A 12624-nucleotide genomic window follows, 5' to 3' on the forward strand; every position below is an offset into this window, starting at 1 on the left:
TCTTTTTTTAAAACAGTAAACATCTTCCCTTGTTTCTAGTTCTACTCCGGGTCGAGCCTTCAAACCCGCATATCGACCGAGTCAGTTGTAACCTTAACTGCGGGCGACATCGACGTTAAGTTTGACAGCGGATCGAGTGGAGTCGCGCGAGGATTTAACGGAACATTCTGGATGAGTAGGAAACAATCTTTTGTTTTTATTTAGACCGTTTTAATTTTACTTTTTGGCAGGGAGTCGAACCGTTTGACTTTTCCGGTTCAGGTTCGGTTCGGGTTCAAGGATTTTTTCGGAATCCGGTTCAGTTCCGGTTTCGGTTCGGAGGAATTTAAAAGTTTCGGTTCAGCTCCGGTTCAACCATCGTTATTTCAAAACCGGTTCATAAAGTTCTGGTTCAGATACAATATAATTTGCGTTAAATCTCAAAATGCGGGTCGATAAATGTAGAGAATAATCTTTGAATTGTAAGTCATTTAATCTAAGTTACGTGACTGATTAAAAAAACAGCAACTCAATATTGAAATATCTAAAAAATAAAAAATAAACGATTTTTTCATTCAATATTCATAATTTTTTCATAAAATTTCGAGCATGGCGTAACTTGACTCTGTAAAATAGAAGTTGTGACGTCATGCAGGAGCGAACCGCTTTTGTTTACAGGTTCGGGTTCGGTTAAGGTTCAGGTACTTTAAAATTATTCGGTTCAGTTCCGGTTCGGCTCCTTAAAATCTTATAAAAACCGGTTCAGGTTCGGTTACGGTTCGCAAAAAATTGACCCAATACCGGTTCATAAAGTTCCGGTTCGGTTCCGGTTCGACTCCCTGATTTTTGGTTTGGACAATTTTCTATCGTCTGCTTAAGATTCAGCGAAGCATTGTTCAACATTACTGGAGAACTATTTTAGTGTCTGATTTTGATGTATTTTTGTTTACTTTTTAGCGGGCAACGCTGGAATAAAACTTGTATGCATGAGTATCAAAACAATGATTTGCTTCTAATTTTACACTATTTTGTATGCGTTGAGTAAAAAGCGTGTATTGGACGTCAGGTGAAATCTTACATAATAACTAGTTTGTTTTCACACTGTTGCTGCCTTAGTTAACACTTAAAATGATGCCTAAGTTTCCATCTAAATTGGATGAAAGTAGAGTACGATTTGATTTTTGTAATATAATTAGACTACCTAGTTTTTTAAGTACCATGGTTTACTTCAATGTACTTTAAACTGACTCAGGAAAAGGTTTTATATAGTAAGTGTTATCCAGGTTCCACCTGGGGTATGCTGAAAACCATTTTGTTTAGTTTCTGTTCAAATATCAAGTTGCTTGTTTTTGTTCAGTCCAACGAAATTTGTTATACCCCGTAGCGAATAAAAAATCAAATTGTTAGATTTGGTTGTAAGCATGGCATAGACCAGGTAACGTTCGAAAAGATTCCAGCTAGCAACCTTGTAAATTCAGGGGAATTGTGCAAAACGACTTAGCTAAGTAGGCCATGTTGTATCGTATGTACAAACAAGACACGTCATCGCTACTTGCTGCATCCTAATCGTACTGTAACAACATATTTACTTTGTTATTTAGGCTGCGGTTACGACAAAACAGCATCGTCGACCGCCTCAAGTCTGCAGTCCCCAGGCTGGCCTGACAACTATCCGCCCTCTACTGACTGTGTTTGGAACATAAAGGGGCAAGTTGGCTGGAACGTCACATTCACATTCACTACTTTCGACACGGCGTATGGAGACTACCTCGAGGTTGGTTATACCCAGTGTTAGTAACTTGACATTACTTATTTAAGTGCGTTTAAGTTACTGCTGGTAAATTATTTCAATTTTCGGCTAATGTAATTGACGTAACTTGGATTTGTAGAAATGATGTTTGGCTTAGTCAGTATTCAAATGAAGTGTATGTTTACGATTTCTTAGGATTTGTTATTATCCCAAATCTTCACATTAAACAGCTGTTACTAATACACGAAAAAGTGCATTTATACAAGGATGGGAAGAGCGATTTGGTTTTGTGCGTGTTACGATGTGTCGTAGTGTACGATTTTTAACCTATCACATCTTTAATATTAAAATTTTCCGGCTCTGGCAATAAAGCTATTTTGGCTGTGCGAATTTTGCGGAGTTGTAGAATAAACTAATCTAAACTCTGTTTTTGGTCCCGATTTTAAAAACATTACAAAGTTGAACTCTTGTGAGAGGGAAAATATATCGTTTGTTGCAAAAACAATGTTAAAATTTTTAAAACATTAAAAAAGGCAGAAGCACCGCTATTCTCAACGTGCCAAAAACAGCCACTCACAACTAGCTATACGAAATACCGTGGTAAAATGTGTTTTCAATTTGTTTAACTTTTAAAACGTTTTAGCTTCAATTATATATTTTCGAGTTAAGTAACCGGGTTGTTAATTGAATAATGTTTCAACATGGTTCACAAAGTGGTTAATGAGCAAACTAACTGTTAGCAAGTATTTGGAATCTTAACCGTGTTAAAACATTAGTTAATTTATACAGCGTATTTTATTTAGTATTTCAAAGCTAAACACCCGTATATATTCTATTTGCTAGATCCAGAGCGACGGGGTTGTTGCGGAACGGATCAGCGGGTCGGTAGGCGCACGTGTTGTCATGGTGACGGGGGTCGACATCAGCGTGACCTTCCACTCGGACGATGAAGGTCAAGGAATCGGCTTCATTGGGAGCTACAAGTTAAGTAAGTGTTTATTACAGTGTAAAGCATTAAAACTGGATTGTATTGGTTTACTTAGCTAAATTTATTATCTCTTTTTTCCTCTTTCAACCTTTAATGATGTTTAGCGTGTTTTCAGTCTTTTACCGAATGGATAACTGATGTTTAACTTTTTTTTCAAATTTACCTAATTTGGCATTACTTTCATGCTGTACACAAGCCATCGCAGACTTTCATGATGGTGATATTGAATAGCATCAGTCATCAATTCGTTAAATGCCAAACGTTGCCATAGGCATAGAACATCAACAGTTTTCTCTTTTGAAGATCTCGTAAACTAAAAAGTAATTCAGGTGAGATTTAAAATGATTTGTTTAAATACCAGTGTAACTTTAAATTGGTGTTTTGAAAGATGTCGACTTAAGACTAAGTCAAGTCCAACTGTTAGCGGCTGTTTATGAACAATAACTCACCCAAAAAATCATCAAAAACGTAACATTTACGTGCAAAAGTGAGATAATTAAACCAAATTTACTAAAATATATTTAATGAAAAATATTTTTCAACGCGAGTTGTTTGACACAATGGCTTAAGCCCAAGTCAAATCATTTGCCTAAAAGACATAAGTCAAGTAAAAATACTTAAGTCGTTTAAAAACAATGCATTAAACTGCATTTAACTAGTCATTTAAAAAAATTGAGTTCCAGCTGCCTTTAGCTAAACAAATGGTTGCATAAGGAAAGGACTCTATTGCTTTTTCAGCGTGTGGGTTCACCGCTGTGGCGAGCACCCTACCCCAACCTCTGACGTCACCGGAATGGCCCCACCCTTACCCAGGTGAAATGGTGTGTCGTTGGGACATCGTGGGTAAAGCAGGGTGGAACATCCACTTTAACTTCACAACCCTGGATACCTCCGACGATGAGCTTTGTGTAAGTGCTGTGAATAGTTTAAAAGTGCTTCTCCTATATCTGTGACAATTGTCAGTATATATTTAATAAAGGATTTTGGCTAAAATGGTTAGGTGAACGAGAGGAAAAGTATATTGATGTCGCTGTCGCGGCAGTCGCTCTTTTAAATGAATCGCTATCGTGAGGTGGCGTTTTTCAATTCGTGAGCAAGAGTGGGGGGTCACAGAGTGTTTAGAGGGAGGGGTACACAAAACTAGGGGGTACACAAGACGTGCAAATCAGAAGAAACACAAGAACGTTTACTTAAATTGCTTCTCGTGAACTTGTATATAAGTTTTTATTAAGGACAAAAAATATGTCAATTAAATGTTTAATTTGCCTGTGTTTAAGTACATAAGGGTAACTATTTTAACATTTCATATATAGCTTTAAATTGGTTTCGATTAGTTAAAGTTTTAACATATTCGGGAATTTCTTGGAAAATTCACGTGACCTTCCATGGAAATAACAAATCAATCACTTTCTAAGCATGTTAGAAAAAAATCAGTGTTGTAAACAAGTCATTTAAAAAAGACCCAGTCAAGTCATTTGTTTAACAAAGCCCAAGTCAAGGCTTTTCGAATAAACAGAAAGTACCAGTCAAGTCATAATTAGAGAAAGTCAATCCCAAGCCGAGTCCCAAAAATTAAACGTTAAGGGAACTACAATTGGTAAACTCGACCAATTATGAACAATAACTCAACTAAAAAATAACAAAAACGTAAAATATAGTAAGCTAATATTTTCACGTGCACGAATTGAGATAAATAAACCAATTTTCGAAAAAAAAACTCAATATCAATACTTTATTTCAGCCCAAGTCATTTGTCCGAATGACTTAAGTCAAGTCAAGTCTTTTGAAATCGGTGACTTAACTGAAAATAAGTCTTACAACAATGAAAAAAAATATTTATTTTGCCAAAAAATTTGCTCAGATCTACCGTGGTCCTTGCTGGGAAGGTAATAACGATGGTGCTTCGTACTTCGACAACAGAGAGTCAATGTACTTGACGTTTGTACCCGGAGACACCAGTCAGGGCACTGGCTTCTCGGGGACTTACACTTTAAGTACGTGTTTAGAAACATACATTGTAGCACTAAACTTATATATATAGTTGTAAATATTTTGACCCAGTTAAAATATAAAACTTTGCTTTGGTTACCGCTAAAGATACTGCAACGATTTCATCTAAGTATGTTAAAATAAATAAATAAAATTAAGATCGTTGAAAAAACATAACGGACTTTTCGATTAGTCAAAACAGCTTAAAATGCCACTTTGAGCATAAATAGTTTTCTAAATCCATACATTTTCATGTAGGTTTCTTTATGTTAAGATAGCTAATCGTCAACTAATGGTTTCTAGTAGTACTTAAACATGATCTATAAATTGAAAAAAGGACGTTTGTACCGCCTAAAGTAAATGTTTTTCGGGCAAAGTCATTTCTGAAATAAATAAATGCTGGAAGTGAGCTTGCGTAGTCAAATATTGTCAGGTTACAATGTAGAGTTCACCTAACGTTAAAAGCAGAAATATGTTTCTTCTGTTAAACCTAATTATTATACAAATTTTGAACGTGCTGATAGATCGGGCAATGTTTGAACATTTTGTAAAATTGACAGCAACCAAAAATGATTTATGATAACGATACGATCTTTTGGAAAACAAATCCCTGGTGCATTTTCTGAAAATCAAGATGATAACGCACTTTGGCAAAAATTACCACTTTTCCTAAATGGATGGCTCCAATGAATACCTAATCGTGAAGTGCAAATCCTGAAAAGACATTGCTCGAACAGCAACTTTATACTGCAAAATTCAATCACTTGTACGGTAAAATAGGAAGTTTATGTAGCACAAAAGTCACTTTTACTTTAAAAGCTTGCGGTTTTGACGTGAACGCCACCACGTCGAACAAAGTGATCAACTCGCCCAACTGGCCAGACAACTATCCAGGCCCAAACGACTGTGTGTGGAATATCAAGGCAATAGATGGATGGAACATAACCTTCACTTTTACCACGTTTTACACCGAACCCAATGACTACCTTCAGGTAATTGTAATGGAGTTTTTTTACTTCTATACGAACGCTTTTAAAACCGCAACATTTATGTAATTTTCAACATCTCTCTTTAAAACTAATTAAATACCATATTACTTGTGTGGATTTTTTGTTGCTTTAAATCACAAAATAACCCCATTATGTTTTTATTTTATTGATTTAATGATTAAGTTCAATCCACATATAAATTTGTTGCTGCTGCCAAAATACTAACACTATACATACAAAATATAAACTATAAAACACCAAACCCATTTCTTAGTTGCTTTATCGCTAGACTATCATTACCTCTCAGCTAGCTTAAAACTAAAGCAACAAAAAAAAATTTGATAAATTTTGTGTTTAGAAACTTAGGCTTTAATTATCACAAAAAGTGTATTTTACCGAAAAATTTTCACGAAAATGTTTTCTTAATATATAAAAGATTTGGAGTCAAGGCCAGCTTGTGGCATCTTTGTCTGGCGAGCTCGGTCTTACCAAGGTCATGGTTCAAGGTCCAGATGTCAAGGTCATCTTTCACTCCAACAACAATACAGAGGCACCTGGATTTTATGGAAGTTACCTTCTGAGTAAGACTTTTGAATTACATTCCATTTTGTATTTATTTTCAAACTACATAATTTCAAATGATTGTGAAATTAATTAAATGGTTAACAGTTGAACGTCCACAATTTTTTTTTTAATTTTCACTATAATAAGTATATATATAATAATTCACTTTGCGACTATATAAGCTCAGCCTATTAGAATTATATATACTGATATTTCGAAGTAAAATAAAGAAAGGTTTTGCTATGGTATTTTTTTTTATTTTATTCCCAACTCCAAAATAAAATTATTTCTCGTATTGGTAAAGTGCTGATGTTAAAAGATGTTTTCAAGGTTAGGAAATAAAGTAAAACTGTTCTTAAGCTAAAATGGTCTTAAAAGAAGTTTTCAGTCGAAATAGTAAATACTTCAGAGAAAGTTAGGGAATGTGAAACTATAAATTCTTCATGGCAAAACATTTTCTCTCACAAGGTTAAATGGTGTTTGACCAAAATAGTTAACTTTATATCAAGTTGGTGAATAAAGCGAAACTAAAGAATATTATTTTCTCTCAACAGCTTGCGGCTTCACGACCACCGCCAGCCTGACCCCGCAAGTTATTACGTCACCGGGATGGCCAGGGAAGTACCCTACGACCACGACCTGCCGATGGGACATTGTGGGGCTCGAAGGCTGGTACATCAACGTCAACTTAAGCGACTTAAGCATATCAGATGACACTTTATCGGTACGTGTTCCTATAGTCAATTAATTTTGCCTAAAATACTTAAGCCAAGTCAACTCAATTTAACACAGTGAATACAGTTGGCTTTGACTTAAGTAATAGAATATTGCGTAATTTTGTATAAGCATAATACTTACTTATACTCACACCAAGTAGAAAGTCAGGTACGAAGAGGGTGCTCTGCTAAACATTGCATTTTTTTCTTTACAACGTTCACTTATCAATATAATACTTAAGGAAAAATATGTCGTTTTTTATTTTTTGAAATACAAATCAAAGGAGTGCTCAGCCCAATGCTCATGTTAAATGCGTTGTAAACAATATTTTTCCGCGTTTAAACCATATTGCATGTATAGCCTAAATTCGACTAATCCCTCTATATAAGGGTTATGTAGAAAAACGTTGTGTCCAAATTAGTATACTTTATCTATAAAATATATCAACTGCAAATTACAATGGTATTATAGGATGTAAACGCAAGAACTTTGTATTAACGTGTTTTGTCGTTCGAATTAGGAAAAACGATGTTGTCATTTACTTGTCGAAATGCATACTTTACATTATACGTTTTCACACTTTGCTTGCTGATTTTTGTTTGAAGCTGTGTTGCCCATTTTATTTTGTGTAACTTGTTAGAAACTTTATTCTTCTAAACATACGGTTATCCAACAAGCGGTAAAAAAGCAAGGCTTTATATTTAACACAACGCATATAAGAAGAGGTATTAAAGTACTTATTTCAGCAAATTATAGTCCGACACTTATTTTGTGTAAAAAGTTTCTTACAACTTGAAAGCCTTGAGTTGCTATTTTGTTTTGCAGACATACGGCGGTCCAACACTAACAGGTGCACTTGGTCAAACGAGCTACTTTCTCAACAGAGCTTCAACTTACCTCACATTCAAATCAGGTGCTACAAGTCAAGCCAGCGGATTTAGGGCAACATATTACCTGTGTAAGTTCAACGGTTAAACTGTGGCCTTTAAACCAAAATACTTAGGATTTATTCTTGTCATATTCAGATTTTTTTTAATTGTTATACTGTATTAACGAACATACAAAATATTGCAAAATCTTTTGCAGCATAAAACGTTAAAAAAAATATTTAAAAAAAATATAGTAGCCTATATTCTAAATTTTTAGGCTGGCAGCTTCAAGTTGTTCATGTCTGACATATTGTAAAAACATACTTACTCATTTATGCATTTGAACCAACTAAATTGTCTTTACCATAGAAGTTAAGTAAGAAAATTGTATTATTTTTCACTCTACTGTAGGATAGGCTACATATGTGTATAGGCCTACCTAAAATATGTCCTTCCTATGTCGGATCAGTAGTATATCCTACCACTGTGGTACTGAGTCTAGCGCAGCAGATAAAGTGACATGTTTTTGGAAACATAAACTTTTTAGTTCAAATTTAAAGAGTTTTGCCAAAAAAGGTGGATTTTAAAAATTTAAAGGATTTGTGGCAAACTAGATTATTAGTATCTCTTTGATCTGGAAATGTCCATATTTATACTGCGACAAATACGGCTGTATATTTGAACAGGTGAGACATGACCACCGTGCTATCTGAACTCCACTAAATCGAAACTAAACAAACTGTCGCAGCATTTCAAAGTGCATACTGTCAGGTCGCTTATAGATTTATTGTACATTCACATAATTTAGCATATTTCGCTTTCAATAAAAGAGCTTACAGCGCAGTAAAAACATGTGTTGCCAGTAAGGAGCGCATCGTTGACTGTTTTGCAGTAGAAAGGACACGACTAACGTTGCATTCAAAGCGAATGTGTTGAGGATTAAAACTGGCCAGTTAACTAGCAGTATGCAGCGCACAGGAAATACGCCAGAAAGACTTTAGCCCACGCACAACAAACACAGTACTGTAAATAACAAATACAGACGCTGATTCGCTACACGGCTATGAACAAAGATTGATATCTTAGTTTTACTATTTTTTTTGTGTACAAAAATAAATATTTGTTTGCGTTTTAGCGTGCGGTTATTCAGTCAACGTGAGCACGTCTGCCCAAACCATCAGGTCTCCTAGTTGGCCGTCTAATTACCCCCCTAACACAACATGCATGTGGAGGATTAAGGGCAAAGTCGGGTGGAACGTGACCTTCACCTTTACCAAATTTGACCTTGGAAAAGCTGGCGACACTTTGCAGGTTTGATGGGATGAACTACTTTTAAATCCTGTCATTATGCACGTAACTATAAAGTGTAACTATTAAAAGTAGGTGATATCAACAACATAATTTAATTTAATAATCAATATTGCAATCAGATGTTGTTATAAAATAGCTTTAATTAGTTACGTTTAGATTCCTATTTAAAAAAATTCCTCTCTGCTAAACAAACGGAATAAAACAAAACTATCCTAAACAAGCAGCATTTATTAATAATATAAATTTATTTCATTGCACTTGTTATAACAGTAATTTGCTATAAACCATTTTACATCTAAATACTATAAGAATAAATATTGATGGTTATAAGGTGATTTGTAACGGAGTCTAAGCGATTTCAAATACATCATGTTTTCTTATTTAAAATATGCTTTTTCTTATAACAAAAAAATAATTATGAAGTCTTAAAGCAAATCCAGCGACACTAAGCATTCAGTTTCCCTTAACTAATATACGAACAGAGTCTTTTAAAATTTAAAATATGACTTATTTGTGACGCAATATTCAGATTGAAAGTGACGGAGTCGTGGTGAAGAGTCTCCATGGTAACCTCGGAACAGATTCAGTCGTGGTAACCGGCCTTAATATCGTTGTCCGATTCCAGTCAAATGATGAAGTCGAAGGGACGGGGTTTTTGGGAACATTTGTTCAAAGTAAGCAAAGTTAACTTTACTCCACAAAAAAGCTGTTGAATATCCAACTTCTTCAATTTGGTGTGGTCGTTTTGAAATGTTTTTCCCATAAATTTTGAAACCTTAAAACTTAAACTTTAGTTTCTAATTTTGAATTCAACTACTTATCCCTTTAAACCTACTATGAACATATTCTATACCCCAAAACATTTTGTCACCACCACAAAAACGTCCACTCTGTGCATGTTCCAAACCATAAGTGTTCTTTTCTAGGTTAGCAATATGGACAGTAGACCTAGGCTAAAATCAGGCACGAATGTCGAATGAGGTTTAAATTCCCTTTTCCGACGAACTTTTGTCAGAATGTGTTAAAAGTTATGCTGGGCCCAGTTTTGTTCACCAATAATTTTACGACTGATAGCATTATATGTGGTACATCTGTAGCTTTGTAGCTTCCAGCCTACTGTACACAATATATCCGTTGTAGAACTTAATCTCAGATTGGGATAAAATTTAAGCTTTGTACTTAACTTAAAAAGGCAATTTTTCTAACTCTTCGTAGAAGCTAAATTGACAAATTCTTAGTTTGGTTTGCGCGTTGTTTTATAGCTTTATGTTTCTCTAGGTTGTGGATTCACTTCCCAGGCTACCAAAGTACCTCAAGTAATCACCTCGCCCAGTTGGCCAGAGAGTTACCCTGGTGGTATGACTTGTAGGTGGGACATACTTGGAGAGGCCGGTTTTAGAACTGTGTTCAACATCACGAAGTTTCACACAGCGGACGACACAGTTACAGTGAGTATTTAGCGTGGTTTGGATAGGCTTGTTAATGATCTCGACAGATCTACTGTATTACTTGTTGACAGCACCAAAATCGTAACGAAATAATTGTAAAATTGTGTATTGGTCAAACTTGGGTGGAAGGAATCAATACTTCGGATTTGCTTGCATTTTACATAGTTGCAATGACTTAATTAAGTGTTTTCGACAAATAACTTGACTTAACTTAAGTCTTTGGGACCAATGACTTGGGTTGAAATAAAGTGTTTACACTAAGCAGCTTCAATATAAAATTGAGTTATTTATGTTAGGTTTTTTCACGTAAACTAATTTTCTTGCAATATGTTGGGATTTTGTTAATTTTAATAGAAGGTATTGTTTACAGTCGGACTAATTTACTAATCGTGTTGGTTAACGTTTCATTTTTTTGAAATTTGTCATGTAAAAAACCCGAAGTAAGTTATGCAATCAGTTTGAATCATGTGTTTAATTTAAATAAAATATTATGTGTTGTCTAGTTTTACGGCGGCGGGTCTTACTCAGGAACCGTACTTCCACCGGTCTACTACAGCACCTATGCGTCAACTTACATGCAGTTTTCCTCGAGCGCAACAAGCGAAGGGGGTGGCTTCTACGGCACTTACTATCTTTGTAAGTTATCCTGCTTGAATCAACAGATAAGATTCAACTGAATTGCGTCAGTATTGGTAAGGTGTTAGGCGCATTAGTACGACGGTGTCAGCATTCTCAACTAAACTGTAATCATGAATTGCCGAACAGAAAAACTAAACTCAGTATATATGATTTTTTACTGATTTTGAGATGATTTTAATCATTGTCTTAGAAATCCATATCTTTTAAATTTTGTTTCCAAGAAATCTAGCTGTTTGCCTTGTCAGTCATTACAGTTTAGACAGATGGCCTAACTTCAGTGAGACAGATTGTTCAGAGCGACGTTGTGTTCATAGCCTCAAAACGGTACAGTGTTCATTAGATATGTGTGGGTAGCCTAACCATACCGATTTTAACGTTCTTGTTTCTCTTTTTACGTAAAAAAGAAATGTAAACTGTTGTGTTTTTTTTAGTTACATTCTTTCATGCTTTTTTAATTTGTTTAACTTTGTCAATGCTAGATAGCCAATATATTATTAGCTGTACAAACGAAAAAGGGATTTGCTTTTTATATTAAAGGAAGACTCCGATTCACACAGATTCCCAACTTATATTGACGTTCCAAATTGTCGTTTTATTCCGAAAAAATCCTGCAAAATAAATAGGCCACCTCCGAAACTCTTACTACATATGTACGCTTTTTGTCTTAAAAAGAATTTGTATTTTGTACAGTACTTAGTGGTATTTTTATCCAGCCTGCGGATTTATGCTATCGGCCACCACTTCCAACCAAGTGATCAACTCTCCCGGTTGGCCCAACAACTACCCCGCCGCTACGGATTGCGAGTGGTTTATCGGGGGATCTCCCGGGTGGAATGTGACCTTCAGCTTCACTTCGTTCGGCACGCAGGGGTCAAATGATTACTTGCTGGTAATTCAAATGAATTTACTTACAGGAATACCCGACATTTTTACCGCAAAGTACTGTCATCTGATGCGATATTAAATTACGTTATCATTTTGAGACTCAGATTCACACTCACACTTTTCCAAACTCAAACACACACTCACACTCACTCTTACACTTAAACTCAAACGCACACTCAGACTCAAACTTGCACTCAACCTTTTTTAAACTTAAACACACACTCACACTCACACTCACACCCACACTCACTCTCACACTTAAACTCAAACTTACACTCACAATTTTTAAAACTCAAACTCAAACTAAAAATCACACTCACACTCACACCCACACTTACGCTCACTCTCACACTCACACTTAAACTCAAACTTAAACTCACACTCGCACTTTAATTTGTGGGTTTAAGCACAATGATATAATGTTTATTGCAAATATACAAACAAACGACAATCAGTACTTACACAGGTACTTACGATACATACAATAAATTACCTC

At 35.3% G+C, this 12624-nt stretch overlaps 1 protein-coding gene across 1 annotated transcript in view; it reads left to right on the forward strand.

Annotated features, from left to right (window-relative positions):
- LOC146165445 (cubilin-like) overlaps positions 1-12624 on the forward strand; it is a 72832-nt gene that overhangs the window by 48231 nt on the left and 11977 nt on the right. The window contains exons 33-46 of the mRNA XM_083380928.1: positions 40-175; positions 1581-1753; positions 2573-2717; positions 3456-3625; positions 4579-4711; positions 5526-5698; positions 6132-6276; positions 6814-6983; positions 7802-7934; positions 8981-9156; positions 9686-9830; positions 10435-10604; positions 11108-11240; positions 11957-12132. Of these exons, the coding sequence (XP_083237054.1) occupies positions 40-175; positions 1581-1753; positions 2573-2717; positions 3456-3625; positions 4579-4711; positions 5526-5698; positions 6132-6276; positions 6814-6983; positions 7802-7934; positions 8981-9156; positions 9686-9830; positions 10435-10604; positions 11108-11240; positions 11957-12132 (2178 nt within the window). The remainder of the gene's footprint in view (positions 1-39; positions 176-1580; positions 1754-2572; positions 2718-3455; positions 3626-4578; positions 4712-5525; positions 5699-6131; positions 6277-6813; positions 6984-7801; positions 7935-8980; positions 9157-9685; positions 9831-10434; positions 10605-11107; positions 11241-11956; positions 12133-12624) is intronic.

Source organism: Ascidiella aspersa, chromosome 2 (genome assembly GCF_963924565.1).
Source record: "Ascidiella aspersa chromosome 2, kaAscAspe10.2, whole genome shotgun sequence".
NCBI classification, from domain to species: Eukaryota; Metazoa; Chordata; class Ascidiacea; order Phlebobranchia; family Ascidiidae; genus Ascidiella; species Ascidiella aspersa.